Genomic DNA, 20,280 nt, shown 5'->3' with positions numbered 1-20,280 from the left:
AATGTAATGTGTACATTACTATGCAGTGGATATGCTGAAACTTATACAATAATGTGTGGCTATGTTTAGGCACAAACACCATTTGGTTATGGAAAGGAAAAGATTATGTTTTGGCTTAAAATACCCAGTTTTACCGTCATAATCAAGGCTGGAAATGATGCAAAATCCTGCTTAATAACACCCAGTTCTGGTGACACAATCACCGCTCTAAGTGCCACAATGTCTCACTAAAAACATCCGGTTTTGTTGTTTCTTGTTCCCCAACACTGGTCTGCAGCTTGGCAGCCGTCTTGCAGCCTCAATTATCCAGAAGACTCCTTGTGTTTTTTAGCCGAGAAACATTAAATAGATCCGTTACAAGAAAACTCTGAAGGCTGATGAAAATACAACCACACTTTTCTCCCAAAGTAAGGTTAAGTGCAGTAAAATAAAATGTTGCTGTAACGTGTTGTTTATGACCTATTTTCCAGTTCCAGTTTGTGCATAAATAATTAACTCTATTGTGAATGTAGCTAATTACACAGACGTGCATTGGTTATATTGATCTGTTTATTGTCCTTAGAAAAACCCTACTTACATTTTTACACTCTCACTGCTCAGAAAAATATCTTCATTATATTTTCTTCCACTGTGTGTACGCCAAAGTAGATATTTACACCCACATCAAAGCAATCTTTATACAGAAATTATGTCATTAAACTCTGAGTGACAACATTAACTACATATGTGATAAACAAGATGAATTTGGTCGAAAGTGTGTAAGAGATTTGTCCATATGTACATTTGCTAATTCAGACATGACGCAACAATATCATTAAAGGGAGGAAGGAGTAAGACATTATGTGAGGGCACGTGTGTGCATCAAATACAGAGGAATCTCATTAAACTGTAATGATCATGCAGCGCGTCATTAACTGTAGTAATAATGAATCCAGCTCTCTGATGGCTCGGTAACAATCAGGAGACAAAGAACATGATCATTTTTCCCCTAAAGCAACAGCAGAACCTGCAGAGCTCATCAGAGCTTCAACCACGGGTCTGCAGCAGCAAATTACAGCCACCTCCACACATGATGTTAACATGCTTTTAGGCAGCCATGTTCATTAAGACATAAAATAAATGAAAACAGCAAGATGTCACGTTTGGGAGAGATTAAACTGGTGGACAAAAAAAGCATAAACTTACCTCCTGATGATGCCATTGTCAAATCATTGCTTTCATCCTCATATGTGTACAAGGCCCTGTGAGAAAGAGAAAGAGACACATTTTCAACAATTTGATTTTGCATGAGCCGTAAACAATCAGTCAAACAATTAATTTACAGATTTTTAAGCAACAAGAGACGACAACCATGTGAGACTGTTGGTAAACCTATGGTGCTTTGAGCTAAATGCTAAAGTCAGTGTACAAACATGCTCACAATAGCCCCTTTTCCACCACAGGAACTTTTATCAATTACCCGGAATTTTGAAAAACCTAGTAGGGAGGTAGGACTTTTCAAGATTACCCAGAATTCTTGAGGGGCGGGGCTGTTTGTCGAAGAACACTGTCCAGTTGAAGACACACTTGCAGCGTTCCACACTTCCTGGTACGGGAAGCCGCTGCAAGCTTTATTTCATTTCTACAGGTCTTCACTTCGATTGTGTTTTGATTAAAGATGGGTACCGACACCCGGTACTAAATTAGCCCCGGAGCTAAATTATTAAAGACCATAATATTGATAAGCGCTAACGGTATCGGTTCTTTTGTGCCGGCGCTGATCTCCTCTACACACAACTACACACACACCGACGCAACCGGCGAACAGCCGAGCGGTCGCGGTGGAAACGAACTTGAAAATGACTCGAGTTGATGGCAGCTACACTCATTACTGTAAGTGACATTAACCCTTAGAGAGTAAGAAGCCAATACTTTATCAATACATGTGTTCAGCAGCATCAACATGTAAACATGTAGACAGTGATATTCAATATGCTCCGCCCACAGTCTCTCATCCACCGACACTAACGTTATGTCTTACACAAGGACAGCACGCCAGTTCAGCTGATAGTGTTACTAATAAAATCAAATGACAGCTGTCTGTATGTAGACTAACTTAGTTTGACACTTATCTTAAAATATTTTTAAACTTAGCTACTGGCCGAGACAAACAGCCCCAACTCTCTACACCACCGTGTTACCAGCCAATAAGCTGGCGGAGCCAATACAGGGCACACACCGAATCATCTACGCCATCACGCTCATTTGAATAAATTATCCGAAACTTTGAGGTGCGGTGGAAACGCAGACCACACAGAATTTGTTCAAACCAACCAGGAATGTGTTTACCTGGGTAAACGAATTCCTGGTCATAAAAGTTCCTAGAAATGTTGGTGGAAAACGGGCTAATGACGCTGCCAACATGCTAATGTTTAGTTGTTTAGTGGTTAGGCCTAAAAATGTTTACTAGTTTCCAATTTTTGTGTTTAGCCTTTTTGAATTCTAACATTTGTAGGGCTGTAGCCAAATATTCGGATATTCGAATATTCGTTTCTATGGGTAGGTATTCGTTATGAAAATTTGGTATTCGTATTTACTTAATTTTTTTTATTTATTTATATATTTTTTTAACATATTTTGTTGGTGCTAAATGTAGTCCTTTTGTTGTCAGTAAATGTAGGTTATCAATAAAAATCAAAACTTTTAAATTGCATTGTTAAAAATGTGAAAATATAGTATCGCCTACCAACGGAGCTTGTGCGCACGGCAGGCTTGAGCACATCCGTCTGAGGCTGTGGATCAATGCCAAGTTTTACCACTTTATCACTATTCCCTCTAACTTTTTCCATTATATTTTGAATTTAATATGAATTATGGAACCGTTTTTGTCAACATTTGTTTCCCCCGTTTTGTACAATAAATTATTGTTTAAAGTTTCAACAAGTTTCTTTTACAGCGCGTGACACAAGTGTGTTTTGAAAACAAGCGCAGACTGTCACCTGCTCAACGCATCAGTACCTTCGGATGCCATGACAGTAATAGCCAATAATGTCAAAATATCATTTACAGACCGATTTAACAGACAATCACTGCTGCCCGACCCGCAGGTCCATTTGCGGGTCCCGCGGGTTACGGGTCGACCCGCGCATCACTACTCAGCTCAGTCTATAAGGCTGTACACAACAGTAAGGCTATAGACATTATATTCTATTCAGGCCGGCAGAACCAGCAGCGCATCGGCTCTACAGTGCACGGCACTGCTGATTAACCATTTTATATTTTATTGCAGTGTCTGCCAGCAACCTATTACTTGCAGAGGCTTCCTACAACTTGTTTCAATGGTTCCGATTTAATCAGAAGACAAATTAAACAGGATGACTAGCCAATGTGAAAATCACATTCAGTCGGCAGCATGCTAATTAGTTAATGCTAGCATGCTAACACGCTCAACTAAGGTGATAAACATGGTAAACACACCTGTTTACCTGCTAAACATCAGCATTACAGCACTGTCATTGTGGGGATGTTAGCATGCCGATATTAGCATTTAGCTCGAGGCACAGCTGTGCCTAAGTAGTCTCACAGAAACACTTGCATGACTGTAGACTCTTATCCTTGTTTTTACAACACATTACATTTATTTGGCAGACACTTTTGCCCCACGCAACTTACAGTAAGTGCCCTCAATCACTGCCGTATATGAACAAGAGGCAGAAGTTATCAAAAATTTGCGAGTGCATCTCTCTCGGTGCTACAGAACAAGAGCTCAGAAGTGCTTTCCCATTTCAAAAACCCATCTTCTATATTACCACTCTCTGTGGTGAATTTCCTAACAGTGTTTCAGGCTGATGTTGATTCAGTTAGCTGTCTGTTAACACTGCAGTGCTACACGCCACAACCATACCCCTCTCTTTGCTGCAATCACATACCAGTTGATTAACACCAGATAAAAACCAGCTGCTTCATGATGAAGATGGCTGAGAGAAGTGACGGAGGTCGACACAACAAGTGACTCCAGACACTAGAGTTACAAACCTCTTTAGGATGACTGATAGAGCTGCTTTATCTGCTCAAGCCTGTGTGTGTGTAAAGCAGATTACTTGGTTTGATTAATGACTGTGGGAACTCTTGTCAGTCTCTGCATGGATTAGAAAAGCGCACACGTCCTTAACAAACACAGTTTTGTACCACTGAGGACATTCACTGACATAATACAGTCCCCTCAGCTTTTATCTAAAACTAACTCTAACTGGATAAACAAGACAAAATGTCCTCACTTTCCAGTTTAAAACTTTGGCCTGCACAAATATAAAAGACCAGACACTCACACACTGTCACAAATGTTCTCTCTCAGCCCGACCTCTGTTGCCCTCTCCACTGAAGTCCTCTTTTCTAACACAACAGACGCAATTACACTCACATCCACAGTATATACAGGCACACTCAATGCATTATATAAAATCAATTACGTGCATGCCCACACACATCCTCATGCTTTCACACACATATACACCCCTGACCTCTTTGGCTGGGGTTAAATGAAGGTGACAGACATAACATTTGCGGATAAAAACTGTTTGACCTCCTGGAATGACCCCGCTGAAAAATCCATTTACTTGATGACTGAACTCTTTACAACAAAACAACACGTCTGTAGCCATACCATCCATTTATATACAAGAACTCATACATCTATTCCACTAGTGGGGTAAAAACGTAAAGTTTGTTAGCACAGTCTAAAGGGTTTATCATCTGTACAGTGGCCATTTAAGGACATCTCAGACTCAGCAGACTGAGCTCCATGTTGTCAGACTCACCAAAAAATGTCTTCCCTTCTGTTCCTGAGTTACAATGTTAAATATTTATCAGAGAAGTGTTTTTGCAGAACATGATGACATCACAGTAAGCTGACCTTTGACCTTTTAGATACAAAATGTCATCATTACCTCTGCCAAGGAGGTCATGTTTGTCTGTTTGTCTGCAACATAACTCAAAAAGTTATGAACAGATTTTTATGACATTTTCAGGAAGGGTGGATAATGGGACAAGGAACAGATGATAAAATTTTGGTGGTGATCGGTTGAAGGAAAGTGGATAAAATAATAAAAAAGTCTATCGTCTGACAGCCTCAGCAGCAATTAAGACGGTGAAAACAGCGCCATCTGGTGGCTGGAAAGCACGTCTTGTTCTACTTGCTAAATGTTGTTGAAATTCTAAAGTTGAAATTAATGTTCTGTGTTGGTACAAAATAAAAACGAAATAAATACACCACAGTGTCTCCATGGTGAAGGCATATATAACCTAATAATGACAGTGATGCAAATAACCTAATTGTGATGCAGGCTGCAAAATCTGATGCAGAGGGGGAGGGAATATCACCTACTTGGCGGAGGTCTGCTTTTCTAGTTTCATAATTTTATCCTATTAGACACTTTCAGAGTTTCAGAGTTATGGCCACAATCATGTTTTGTGAGGTCACAGTGACCTTGGCCTTTGACCTTCAACCACCAACTTCTGTTCATTGTTGAGTCCAAGTGGACGCTTGTGCCAATACTGAAGTAGTTACGTCAAGGTGTTCTTGACATACTGCGTTCACAAGAATGCAACGGTCAAGGTCACAGCGACCTTGGCCTTTGACCACCAAATTCTGATCTGTTCATCCCTGACTCAAATTGGATGTTTGTGCTAAATCTGAAGAAACTTCCTCAGCAGACAGACGGACCTGAAAACATAATGCCTTCAGCCACGACTATAAACGGCACAGAGGCATAACAACACCGTTTTATACACACACTGTCAGCTAGTATCCAAGAAATATTCAGATTATTTACTCTAAGTAAATGAATCAATACCACATTATAAAGATACTCCATTACAAACACAGGCAAAGAAGTATAGCAACAAAATGTACTTAAGGTATCAAAACAAGTGGTGTGTTAGCAATATATATCATTGGATTATCATTATTGATGCATAACATAATCATGTGCTGGTGAAGGTGAAGCTACTGTAATTGCAGCTGCTTTAAATTCTCTTGGGCAGTGCAATCTTAAACAATGCACCATTTCTTTAACACATCCGAAAAGAAACGGGACGTTACAGCTGTCAGATAAATATAGTTTCCCTCTGAAATGTGGCACTACATGTAGCATAAAATGGATATACTGAAGTACCTCAACACTGCAGTTAAGAACATAACTTGACTAAATGCATTTAGTAACCTTCCAACACTGGGAGTATCTTTAGATATGTTTCCATGGGTATAAAACAATATTTTGACATGCGGCATGTGTTTAAATGATGGACTTTCTGTTGGGTCAGCTGGAGAGGATTTAAACACGTCAGTGCTTCCAGCTTTATTGGCTCTGGATGACTACAAGATTTTCACTCTAACGTCGACCGACTCTCCATCAAATCAGGAGAAGTTATGGAAACTGAAAACCATGAGGACGAGACGGAGATCAAAATTGATTTTCCTACATATTGACGGCATGCAGGGATTGAGGTTAGAGAAATTACCCTTTAATCTATCAGGGTTTAAACAGGAGATTATAAACTGGGGGGCAGAGCACTGTAGATTATTGAAGATTATACTGATTTAAAAAAAACCTGCAATATAAAACTCTTCACCAAACTCTCAATCAGCACAAAAGCTCTGAGCTGCTGCCAGTAATTTATATCGATGTAGTGTTTCTGTGTGTCATTTGTGAGTGAGTGTGAGTGCACTTTGTCTTCATCGGGTTAACAAACAATTTTCTATCTGCAAACTTTAGTTAGCACAAGAATACCCCGAAGAAGCTCCCACTGCATCAGCACGGACATAACATTCCCCAAAATAAGAGTTTTTGTTTTTGACTCCTTTTGGTTAAAGACGTGACGCAGGGGCCTCTGTAGAAGTTACAGTTAGAAGTCAGGATTAGCCTGTGGGATACTGAACTGACATTTACAGTGACACAAACATTGTAATGTACGGTTTCTTTCCTCATTTTAATCTTACTGTCTTGTATGAACTCAAACATACAACCTAAACAGATACATGTTGAGGTGATATTGGGATCTTAAATAGTTTAAAATGCTAGAATTGTGAGGCTTTGTGCTTTTAAATGTAGTTTGCAAGAGAGGATTTTATTTTTCACAGCTGTATGCACCATTGTCGACGTCCATGTGTCTCTGTGTGGTGTGGCGGGTATTACCAGTCAGGCTCAGTCCAGATGATCTCATGCTGTTTCAGCCTGAAGCTTTAGTCTGGCCACCGTCTGACTTTCTGCTGACCTCATCTCCCCTCCCTCCATCCTGTCTGTTTCTGCCGAGTCACTTGCTGCTTCCAAAAATCTCTCTCTCCCTCTCCGCCTCCCTCCCTCTCTCTCTCTCTCTCTCTCTGTGCCAGCCGGCAAATTTCATCACCAAAACCTCATCTTCTCCAATCAGCTCCATTTATCCATCCTCTTTTTCCACTGTCAGTCTGCTCATTTTCAGCCACAGGCAGCTGTTTTCAACAAGAAATGATGTAAAAACCTGCAGTGTACAATATCTGCTCAGCACCAAAGTGGAGCATTTAGCAGCTAAGAGCCAGATAGAGGAGGCCAAACGGGAGCTATAAGGAGAGTGAGTATTGGACTTAAGAGAAACACAATTTCAAATGAATGATATTGCTGCTTCGTAACTGCTGGATGTCTAAATAAACAGCTGTTATCTAACACATAGAGTGTCAATGTACGGCTTGTGTGCAAAAATGATCACCTCTGATTGATGCAAAATGCTTGCTGGGATACTTGTCTGACCAAAGTCAGCTTGCAAAGGACATTTTGGACTGTACTTGTTTATATGCAGATTTCACATTGGAGCATCACTTGAGCTGTGACTGATGAGGTCAATGAGAGCAAAACTACAGACGTGGACGCAGATTGAGTCACGACATGTTTGTCCAAAATTAATGTATCTCCTGAGGACACTGGGCTCTGAGCATCACACAATGAGACACATCCAGGTCTGTGTTGAGGACAGAGCTACTACTACTATTACTACTACAGATATAGCGACAGCTATGGTCGTAGTAACGTAACAACAAACCAGTAGAAAAGCAGCGTCCTGGAGGCAGGGCAGGAAAGGAAAGATTGAATGGCAGATTAGATGAAAAACAAAGAGAGCATAAAAGGATTACAGATGATAAAGACAACAGAGTGTAAAAAGGATGGATGGGAAAAAAGCATTTAAGAATGAGAGAGAGAGAGAGAGAGAGAGAGAGTGAGCACATATGAGTCTCAGTCGCTCGTTCGATGCTCTATAAATAATTCTCTTTAAAGCAGACAGCTGTTTATTATTCATTTAAAGCCCTCATGACCTAGAAACAGCTCTGTGTGTGTGTGTGTGTGTGTGTGTGTGTGTGTGTATGTGCACGCGCGCACAGCTGGGCATGTAAAGAGGAAGAGAGGAAGGAAGAGGAGAGGAGAATAAAAGGGAAAATACAAGAAAAAGAGGAGAGCAAAGGGGAAGAGACGGGGGACAGAAGGAGATGTCGCACTGAGTAAAAGGACGAAGGGAAAGGGATGGGAAGGGAGAGGAAAAGAGAGAAAAGGATAAGATGAGGAAGGATAAGGAGAGAGAGGAAACTAACAGGCGGGGAGGTTAAAAGTAGAGACGATCAGTAGGAGGAGGCGGAGGAGGAGGAGGAGGAGGAGGAGGAGGGAGAGAAAAAGAACAAACAGTCAGCAGCAGGATAAAAGATTAAAGGAACAATGAGGGACTGATGGAGACTAAATCAATGAACTAATCACAAGTGTGCAGGTCATAGTCAGTGAGCTCTTCTGGGTATCACCCCGACCTTTCCATGAACAAGTTTGGTTCATGGCAATATGTGTGTCATCTTTTCATACATATTAGTCTGGAAGAAAACGCTTTCCTTTAACATTTTTTTATCATAAAAACATTTTTTTTGTCATCAGTTTTGAGCTAATTTGAATTTGAACACAGCCCACGCAGTCATTAACTACCCCCCTCACTCGAGTGACAACTAATGACACTATAGAGCAGCTGCATTTTACAAACACAAGAAAAACAACAACAAAAAAATCAGTGGTTTAATCAAATTCAACCACAACAATATCATACGTCTGTGTTTCTTGCAGTGCATTCGCACAGGATAAGCGAAGTCTATATTTTACTCGAATTTACTGACATTGCGGCCCGGATATGATGTCAAAGCTGTGCACATCGTAACATCCGCTGCTGAGTTGCCAACCACCAATAAAATCCAAAGAAGAAGAAGAAGACATCCGCTGCTGCTGCGTGCTGCTGAGTCACATCCATGTGCTGAGCCGTGGCAAAGCGAAATGGCTGCAGACACTGGACGCGCGAGGAGAGGCTGAGTTTAACTGCTGTGTGGGGTGAGACACATTACCAGAGGCAATTTGACGAAATGGTGCACAACCACACCGTTTGGGAAAATATCCACAAAGAACTCCTGCTCCGGTGCCCGTCTCCTACAATTGCACCTAAAATGCTGTCAAAACTGTCATTCATAATTTCCACCGCAGCCTCCAGAGGTAGAAAAAAGGCGCGCAATTAAAAACAACAACAACTAAAATACCCCCCAATCCCTGAGATGCAGATTCGCACGGGACTAGTATTATCATGGGACGTCTGTGTTTGCCGAAATATAGTAGGTAATTAATACAAATTACAGGCATGGCGCATTTGCACGGGATTAAGATCACAGACATCCTCCGCAATTATTACAAATTACCAGAGGTCCCCAGGTAATACTAATCCCGTGCGAATAGGGCTCAAGTTATAACGCCATCTATAGGACATTAGAATTATGACTCTTGTCCAGAACGAGCTGAGGGCTTTGTCGAAGTCCACTGACATGCTTCCATTTTTCGTGCGTTCCTTTCCCCTGAACATCTTTCAATAGAAACATTTTCTGGGACCGTATTATATACAATTTAGATTTTCTGGGGTGAACTATTCTTTCAGTACTGAGCAACATATTCCATGTATGAAGGATGTTGTGGTGACTGGATTGCTCAACGAAAGCAGACCGCTGTTAATTTCCTGTTTCCATCCATGCTTTAAACCGTAACGATGAAGGTCCCCTAACCTTAACAAAGTAGTCATTTTAACCCAAACCCACGATCTTATCCGAAACCAAATAAAGATTATGTTGTGCCTAAACTAAATTATTTTCCAACAGTAACTTGTCACAATTCTGGAAGGCATCAGATCAGAGAATAAACTTATTTTCAGGACTTGTTGATTTTACATTATCAGCAAAAAGCAAACAACATTTATCCATGATTTTTCAAATCTTTGGCATCGAATCCAAAATGCCTCCTCACATTACTTCACCAGATTGTTTGGCGTCGTGATTATTTCCTCAGAACAGCTTACTAGCTCTCTCTATTTTGCATTAGCGCGTACAACACTTTGTACACAGTGAATTTTGAACAGATCATTACAAATTGAATATTACAATTTTCCCCGTGTTCAAGCAGAAGGTTGAATTTCAAATAAAAAGTGTCAGGCCTGAAGCACACACATATACACACATATACATCTATATAGGTCAGAGGGGCTCATTGAACGGTTCAGTGAGTATGTAAATGATGTGACTCAAGCTGTGGCCTTCACAGTCACCAGATCTCGACCCAACTCACTATCTATGAGAAATATACTATTTATATATCATTTTCTCGTGCGTGTGTGTGTGTTCGTGTGTGAGCATGCCCACGCTGCTTTTGATGTGCAGAAGAAGCACTGTAGTGTTTTTAACTGGAGGCGGCACAACAGCTTCCCTCTCTAATCTGCTTTTTACTGTAGGAGGCTGTGTGTGTGTGTGTGTGTGTGTGTGTGTGTACACAGTGAACTAACAGTCACTTTCATATAGCCGATTTTATTATCCTTCTCTGTGTAACTGTGTCATCTTTTGGTGCTAAAAAGACGTTACTCGATGTTAGCGTTTATTTCTCATTTATTAGAGTTAGCAGAGCACTGAAGCAGTTCGCCTTCACCTACATAGAGATATAATTAAAGTGCAGAGGCACTATCAGTGGCGGAGAAAAGCTCGGAGAGGAAATTCTAAATGACATAATTGCTGCAAGGTTCGCAGAGTTAAAAATACAATTTCATGTCATTAAACACATTCTGTGTCTGGACTTAATCAAGATCATTGAAGACAGACTCAATTTATCTCAGCTGAAACTGAACAAATTAACCTGGCACTGTATCTTCAATTATCTTGTATTTTCTGTCCCTTCTTCCTTGGTCTCTCTTCTTTCTGTGTCGTCTATCACACACGAAACAAAAACCATATTTCATACTGTTGCACACAATGCAGCATTCAAACACACACATGAAGCAGACTGGATCGTTTCTTCCCTCCCTGTCCATTAAAACAACAGGAGTCTCAACAGGAAGAAGCTACAGAGCCAGTTATTTTAAGCTGAAAGCTGGTCTGCACCGTGCCAGAATTAAAAATCACAAATCCTCAGGACCAAGAGGAAACTAACAGCTGATTTTAAGGAATATTCCAGGAGGTGAATAAACAGAATCAGAGAGGAGGAACTGTGGTGACACGCTGAATCTCACTTACAGGAACAGGATGGCTCAGGACTGAATAAACACCTCTGTGACACAGTCTCAACAAACACAGGACAGTGTCAATTTTACAAATCTGTTTTTTTTTTTGCTGTTGTTTTAAGCAACAGAACTTCCATTAAGAAACGTCTTGTTTTAAAGGCAAGTGCCAAGAGCTTAAAACTGGCAGGTCTGACCAAAAAAGGAAAAGTATTTTGGTTTGAGAAGAATCTAAACAGGTACGTGCTTGAAGACGGACAAGAGCTCAAACTATGTGGCGACATGTTGTGTGAGTTTATTATTTTGTCCACCTCCTGTATGAAGGGTCGGCATGGCAGTGCATGACACTGGCTTTGAAGATGTTAAAAAAACAGAGGCTGCCAAGATAAACCACCCCACACACCCCACAGGGGGTTTCACCATGGCAACCAGGCAGCATCCCCCCATCGTTATCTCGGCAACAGCAGTTTTTGACCTGAGGGGAGCGACGATGTAAAGATATTCATGGTGGGAAGGAGGAGGGTGTAGGACAGCTGAAGGGCAAAATACACACACACACCAGGTGAGCACACAGCATGCTCTGTACGTGTGTGTGTGTGTGTGTGTTGGATGATGATCCAGCTGGCCTCACATCACATCTTAAAAAAAAGGATGCAGACCTGACACTGAGCTCCGTGTGCAAATTCTACTTCACATTGCAAACAGCAGGTCATTAGAAAAATGTGTTGCAGTATCAACTTAATGTGGTCATAAAACTAACAATAACGTCACATTTAATCTCAAAAATTAAACTAAAAATGTGTTTTTGTCTGTCTGAGACGCTCATGTTCCTGTGTGGCTGACACACACTGCAGATGACGCTGCTGATGTTGACTGCAGCAGGGCTTCAGACGCAGTCAGGCAGGTCTTTTGGCTGGTGCTGCCCAGAGTGCTTTTGTTCAGAGCTGGGTATCATCTGAAATTGTCCTAATTAGTGACTAAATGATTCTACAGTTTCGGTATTGAAGCAATATTTTTTTTTCAAAATATAAGCATGTTTTTCTACTCTAAAGCACTGCTGCTTGAGACCTAAAAGATGCCCAGTGCCTATTACTCAAGAGCCCAAAAACTTTAAATACATTTATACGTCTGACGTAGTCTCTCCACACGACAATCAGAGATCACTGGCTTCTGATAGTCTGGGGACACTCCTTTCTAAAGTGTATTTAACACACCGGAGAAAACGGCCGGCAACAAAGCAACGCCTCTTGCATTTTTTAAAAGGACACGCCCTCCCGGAAATGTGCGCTCCCCCTTTTCTCGTCCGCAAGGAAACAAACACACAGAGAGCTTGAAAATGGATGCCGAGAGATTTAACTCCGTTTTATCAAACGTGTGCTCAGTCCACAAGATTGTGGAAATGAAGGACTTACAGCGACTTTGTTTAAAACTTTTAACGCAGTCGGACTATGTTTACGAGCACAAGAGTTCAGCGAGCCACCGAAGGACCGCCCTGCAGATTTACTATTGGTTCTGCAACGTAGGGAGTTTTTTTTAAACTCTGATTGTATCTGCCCATCTAAACACAAAATCAGGGAGAAAGTCATCAGTCTTTAGTTAAGCAAAGCATCTAAAGACTGACTTGTGAGTCTATGTCTGACCCAGTATACTGTACACTGAGGCAATGTTACACTGGAGCTTTAATATTCTCCTCATACATGTCAGTAGCACAAAGGGTTTTTAGGTAATGAATACAATAACACTCCCGTTCTAAAATAGCAGAGGTGGTAATTATGAAAAATTGTTCTTACAATGAGTGTTATCGGATTTATAAACTAAAAATCTGATTGGCATGAATGAGGAAAACAGCTTGATCTCTGTTTTGTTAACTTCCAGGAGTCACACGCTGAGTGACTGACGTCCAAATGGTCAGTTTGCAGGTGGAGTACGGATCGTATCCCTGCATTTAACACTAATAAAGACCAGATGGTTGAAAACGTTTTGTGTACTGCAAGACATATAATCAAGTAAACTTGTTGAATGATATATTTTAGAGTACGTCCTCTCTTCTTTACATGGACACCCAAACTTCCTGGCAGTGATGATGTGACCACATGTGACGACATCAGAGGTTCAAAAGAGAGAAGCAGTAAAGAGTTACTCTTTAAATGAGAAACTGTCTGTATGCGTTTGACAGTATTTGATACCAGCTCTCGGTACTTGACCGCTGCCAGGCCCTGTCTGTGCTAACATGCTACAAGCTAAGGGAGTTAACATACTGTGGTTCTTCAAACGAGTTTTGCATGTTCATACAGTAGGCCAACATGCCAGCATCACATTCCATGCAGTTGCTTTTAGATTAACCTTTTAATCAGCAACAGGGAGAATTTTTACGAAAAGGTCACAGTTGCTAACTGTAAAGAAATATAACAAGAACGAGTAACTGGAGCGTCCATCTTGAAAGTAGCAGAGTAACAGTGTTTTGCAGGCTTTTTAAAATGAGAGCTGAAGACCAGGATGTGCATTTAACCATCTTAATGACGCTGAACAACTACGAAAGACTCAGTAATATGTTTATTAAATCAGTTTGACTTTCTAAGGCTCCGAGCTTTAAGAATTGCACCAGTTGCTATGACAACCCAATGAAAATTAGCAGTATTGAGTGTACCACAGTTTAAGTACAGAGGAAAGCAATAAAGCTTTAAAGGTTTGAAATGGAAAGCGTCTACACTCGTTGTACTTTGAGGCCTCTTGGACCGGCATCACCAGAGGGCTGATGTTATGATTCCTGCCAGAAAGCTCTTTGCTGTTCTGAGCCGCTGCTGTCAGCCTTCCTACTGACTCAGTGAAGACGAAACACAGGAGAGAAGCCGACTGCAGAGGCTCATTAAGGAAAAGAAAAAGCAGATTAAGTGGAGTCAGCACTTAACTATGAGACTGAGAGACATTAACAGAGCGAATGAAAGAGAGAGAGATGTTTCTGTAATGTTTCCAAATCAAAAGATGTCAGTTCTGCAACTCCATCAATTTAAACACATGCAGTAAAAATGGTGCAATAAGTTTTATGTTATGTTGTCTCAGAACAGCAGACATTATGTGCATAGAACAGACAGTGAGAGTAAAATTTATCTTGAGCAACAAAACCAAACTGCATCTAGTAGCATAAAATGAGTGAGGGCATAGTGTGACAATAGACTCTGTGATCTAATACAGACACAACTGTAGCGTGTGCAGTGTCTCTTTCTGTTATTTGTCCAAATTCAAAAGCAAAGCACGCTTTGTTCCCCCAAAATCTAATATTTATCCACTGGGTTTGAGAGTTATAGATCCCTCTCGGGGTTTTTAATGGCCAGAGGGAAAAGAAAAATATGTGTGGTTGAAGAGATACGCAGAACAGAGAGACTGTAAATACAGACAAAGAGCTGTGAAGACAGAAGCAGGCAGACAGAGAGCATTGTGGGATAGGACAGAGAGAACTAGGGGGGATGATTAAGCATGCTGGCAATGACTGTTATTCCTGTGGTCGGATAACGTTGCGTGATTTATTGAGCGAGAAACCTACAACGGTGACTTAATGCAAAAGAAATGAGGCAGACAGACTTGAGGACAGAGAATTATGGGTAATGTTTCAGGGGGGAGTGAAACAGGGCATTAGGGAACAGCCGTGACTCCTGTTCCTGTCGGTCTGGGAATGCAAAACTCTGCACGCCGATCCGATGAGTAAGACACGAGCGAGAGTGGTGTGAAAGGCAGAGATGGGGAAAACAAGGCCAATAATCTGTAGCCGAGCCATAATGCTCATTACAGACAACTAAAGAGTTGTATGGAGGAAGAGCTGTAGAGATGTTTATTATTATTCCATAATGTGGCAAAAATGTAAAGTTTGTTCTGAGGGTTGCTGTAACCGAAACCAAGGGTTCATCATCTGTTTTTTTCAGACTTATCAGGCTCAGCTTTACACTGTCAGAAATTTCATCAGTTTCAGATTAATTTTATCCGCCTCAGCTGAGGCTCAGCTGTGCTCTGAAATGGATGCTAACTACATAATGCTAATAATGTAGGTAAATGCTGCTGGTACAGACAACACAAGAAATGCAGCACAAAAACAGAAACAAGCTTCCTGTTCCTCATTTGACAGCAGATCTCAAAACACTGCAGAGTCAAGGGGGGGCTTAACAGTGCTGTCTGACAAAGATCAGTTACAGTAGCGTACAGAGTAGAGTACAGCTACTATGCACATATCTTACTTTGTATGGTGCAGTTACAAGACAATATTTTGGGGGGGTAAGATAAGTTTGGAAATGAGGGGAGCCTATTTGCGGACAAAGATATTTTTTTCACACAATGACACAGCTTCCTTCCACAGAGGAGTGTTGCATTATGGGTTGTTATTACATATTTTGGAGGAAATAAATTCCTTAATGAAAACAAATTGAAATCTGTATCAGAGTATATTTCTTGGGCATTATCTCCTGACCACTGGTGAGGGCTGGGACGTAGATGGACTAGTCCAAAGCTTTGCCTTCTGGCTCAGCTCTCTCTTCACCAAGACAGTCCAACGCAAAACCTGCATCCACTTGCGAACACGACCCCGAGACTTGAACTCCTTCGCTTGGGGCAACAACTCACTCCCAACCTATGGTCATGAGCTGAGAGTAATGGCTGAAATAATGAGATTGCAGATACAAGCAGCTGAAATGAGATTCCTGGGCTTGTACACATAAGCCCTTTTTAGATAGGAGTTGTGCAAATTTGCAGGAAAGCCCAATGAATCTTTTTTCAGCATTGGCAGCATAAAAACAAAATCGGGGAGTGCAGCAAAATGCCGCCTACCTACTTTTGTTTATACGGAATGCGCCTTTTTCGGGGCAATGGGGGGCGTGAGCAAGTAACAAAACGTGTAGCTCAGCGTGTGACGTAAACAGTGACGTGGGAGGGAAGCCGCGGNGAAGGCCGCCTCGGTCTGTTTAAACTAAAAGGGTTCCACCAATATGTCTACCCTACGAGGCGGAAAATTGGGCACCTCGGATCAACTCGCCAATCCGCCTCTGTGTGTCTAAACGCTTGCAGCTTGCCGGCAAAATGGCCCAACATTCGCGGAAAATCTGGCAGTGTAAACGGGGCTAATGTCACTCATGCTCCCATTGGTATTCATTTTCCCATCTGTATTTCTGTAATCTCTTCTTTTTTTATTGCCGGCAGACTACGTAGTCATGAGTTGCCACCAGTGAGAAGCGTATTGTCTGTTCTACGTTCTCCTAAAGTAGCACAAAACATGACAGACGATCAAAGGGAAGGATTTTGAAAAATACAGAATGAAGCATTCTGCATATGTTCAACAGGGACACGTCTTTAAGTTTCCAATTGTGTGATGACTGTATTTTCCATGATCGGTTGCAACCCTAGCGAGGATCTAAAAAAAAAAAAGAAGGAAAATGCTTAATCTAAAACTACATAAATATTTTTTGGTTTTCATACCTCATGACTGAATTTTATTCTAAATGACACTGGCTTGCACATGGAGAAGATGTTGGATTATCAACACAACTTAAACCAACAAAATATGAACACCATCTGTTGTCAGTATTTTACGTCGAATTAAAATTGGCATTAGACATTGTCCTGACATTGAATTTACTCATCCAACATCACAACCTAAAGTCAACCAATCATCAATGCCTAACGACCTTGGTGGCCAGCTGGGATAGAATGTCAACATGCATGAGGTTATACTGTCATCTTAAGTTGGGATTGAACCAAGAACGGAGGTTCTGCACAGGTGGAAACTTTGACTTGCGGAAGGCACCAGAGTGAAGATCAGATGATGACCAAAGTCCTTATGATTCATCCTTAGTGGAGCATGATTGTCCGAACATTTATCCAACAGATTTTGAGAGCCAAACTTACAATGCTAAAAATAATAATAAAATAATAGTCACTAAAAATAACCCTAAATAGGCCCACTCAATATTAAAGAAGTACAGAGAAAAGAAAAAATAGACAGTGGAAGAGCTGCATCTCTATTCAGCAAGTGAAAGGGAGAAAATAAGGACAAAAGGATGGCTTGAACATGAGCGACTGTCTGAGCCTGCATTAAATTATAATGAGGGGAAGAAGAAGTCTCTAGTAATGGCTTCCCTTGAGCATATCATCATTGCACTCTAGTGTGTGGTGCAGAGAGAGGTGGAGAGGTTGAAGGGGGGGTAAAAATGAACATGATATTACAGCCATTTACAATTTGAAGTAAGAAAATGTATCATCCATAAAAATGAAAGAAAATCAAAACTACTTTCGACTTTACAGTTCCAATTAAAATAGCATCAAATACTGCAGTAAATGTAGCTGACCATTTTCATCTTTTTGGCCTTTAAAAAGGACATGTTCTTGGTCATGATTCATATTCTATACATATTCCCAAACTTCATCATTAGTGAAGTGCGTTACATGACAACAACAACAAAATGTTTTGACCGTTTTGGATGCAGTATGTACAGTAAGAATGTGTTTACAGAGCTGGGTATTTGGCTGAGCGGCTTGCATGATTTAACGTATGCAACTGGTCTGTGAGTTCCTGTTCCCTAAAGCAGGGCTACAAGTGCTGTGCTGCTTAAAATAGAAATGCTCTGTCAAATTTAATAATTTCCAATAATTTACTGGATAGAGGTCTGGATCCAGATAGAATGGCGTGTGGGTCCAGACCCAGGGGATGGAGCCTGATGGCAGGTTAACACAGGGGACACAATCTGGTCATTTGCTAACAAGAAGGACGGCACCCCACCAAATTTCCTACTGCATATAAGCACACAAAGATGGTGACACGGTTCATTTCTGCCCTCTATGAGGTTATGCAGCGGTCACATCTCAAACAGAATCAACGTTAACAGTTTGACACACATGCTTTTACCCAGCAGCAGAGGCAGAGGATAGTTCAAATGACAAATCTGATAACGCATGTAGGCCAAATGCTAAAACAAGCTTTCAAGAAAGAAGAATAATAGTTGTGTTTCATATGACGCTAAAATAGCTCTTCTTTTGAATATATACAATATATATTTATACTCTAAAACAAAACTGAAGTGTCTGTCTAGCAGCCTGGAGACTGAGCCTGAAACTTTACATGTTTAATGTCAGGAAATGAGGCAAAACAGGGTTTTTCCAAACAAGGTCCCTCAGTGCTTGAGTCAAAGTGCAGCAGACACGATATAGGAGCAACTTTACATCTGCATCTTTCAGAGCTCATGTCCTTTATCCTTTGGTTTACTGACATCTACAATGTCATTGTCTCCCATTGCACATCCCTGCCACTATCCTACATGCTCATGGCTAATAATGGGCTCACCAGATGGAAAGTCAAGATAACTTGCCAAACCAGTAGCTGCTGAGGCAGCAAAATCACTGAAGGAACATTTTCCATCAATACTCAAGAATTTGGTGAGCAAACCATCAGGCTTACCACTCGCCTAACTGTCTGTCTGCATGTTTGGCAGTGGGTCCTTTGTAGTGTTGAGATCGGGAAAAAGGCTGACTCGCATTAGATTTTTAGAAGGAATACTGCCTAGATCAGCAATTGTTTTGTGTTGTTTGAATGAGCTGAGAGAACTTGAACAAAAGCAGCACTTCCCTAAAGGCCTGAGAGACGACACATAAATGAATAGGTCTGTCATTAACAGAATTGGCATTTCTGAAAAATTCTAATCTGTAACCAAAGTCAGTCACACATCACCACTGCCAAGCTTTGTACTTGGCAACAAATGTAAAGACTAGAAAAACAAAGCAAACGCCTGGGGTCACCTTGTTATGAACTATTAAAAGATTATGGTCACATAAAACAAAGAAGTTGAGTTTCCTCCAAAGGAAGTGGAAACCAAAAATTGTTTGGTTTCTGGGTTGTGGAGAAATCCTGTTCTCATGACTAACCCTTAAGTGAAAATGTTTACAGGCATCATTTCTGAACAGAAATGAAACCAGCACTTATAAAACAGAGAAGTTGGATGTAACTTTTACAAACAAAGTGACACTGAGGGGAAAAAAAAGGAAATTAGCTTTGGTCCCTAAACAGTAGGTTTCATTTCTCTTTTGGGCTCCAGGCGATAAACAGTGTCGGCATCCAAGATATGATCCTATTTTAACTAAGAGTAGAGAAACAAGTTAAGTGAAGAGGGATGTAGAACATTAAAGAACTGCATCAGAAGAGAGGCAGAAACCACAACCCAGGACTCCTTACAGTCCCTTAACCTCTAATCCAACTCCAGACAGGTCAACACTGGGTATAAACAGTTTAGAGAGAACACAATAAGTGTTGAGAAGTGTTTGAAAATCTTTCCAGAAATTCCCTTTTGGAAGATAAACCTGGAAGACGAACACATTATCGTCGATCACAATATATCAAAGTGTTTATGTTCCAGAGTTCCAGAAGGTTTTGGAGGGGTTGTTTATCAAAGATCAGACATTTCTAGAATCACTATCAGCCAACAGGAGTGTCCTGAGTTTTTTAAGATGATCATCTGCCTGAGTTGTCAAAGATCTATCTGTCAAAGAGGTCGAGAATATCTATTCTTGACAAGTCTTAAAGGAGCAATAAGCGGAAATTCTTCATTTCTAGATTGAAGGAATTAAAAAATCACTATGTGAAGAACTAGAGGTGTAGTTTTATCTGGAGTATTGCATGACGTCACACACCCTCTGTCTGTGTTGATCTCCAGCCCATTGTTTACAAGCCGGTCCGGCTGCATTGTGTTGATCTCCAGC

At 40.9% G+C, this 20,280-nt stretch overlaps 1 protein-coding gene across 2 annotated transcripts in view; it reads right to left on the bottom strand.

The window, feature by feature from the left end:
• Positions 1-20,280, bottom strand: part of dbn1 (drebrin 1) — a 176,484-nt gene that overhangs the window by 39,422 nt on the left and 116,782 nt on the right. For both annotated transcript variants that reach the window (XM_050040558.1, XM_050040559.1), the window contains exon 2: positions 1,186-1,241. In XM_050040558.1, coding sequence (XP_049896515.1) covers positions 1,186-1,241 — 56 coding nt within the window. The remainder of the gene's footprint in view (positions 1-1,185; positions 1,242-20,280) is intronic.

This window comes from Epinephelus moara, chromosome 3 (genome assembly GCF_006386435.1).
Source record: "Epinephelus moara isolate mb chromosome 3, YSFRI_EMoa_1.0, whole genome shotgun sequence".
NCBI lineage: Eukaryota > Metazoa > Chordata > Actinopteri > Perciformes > Serranidae > Epinephelus > Epinephelus moara.
Note: the sequence above shows the minus strand (reverse complement) of the source record. Positions and strands in the feature narration are given on the sequence as shown.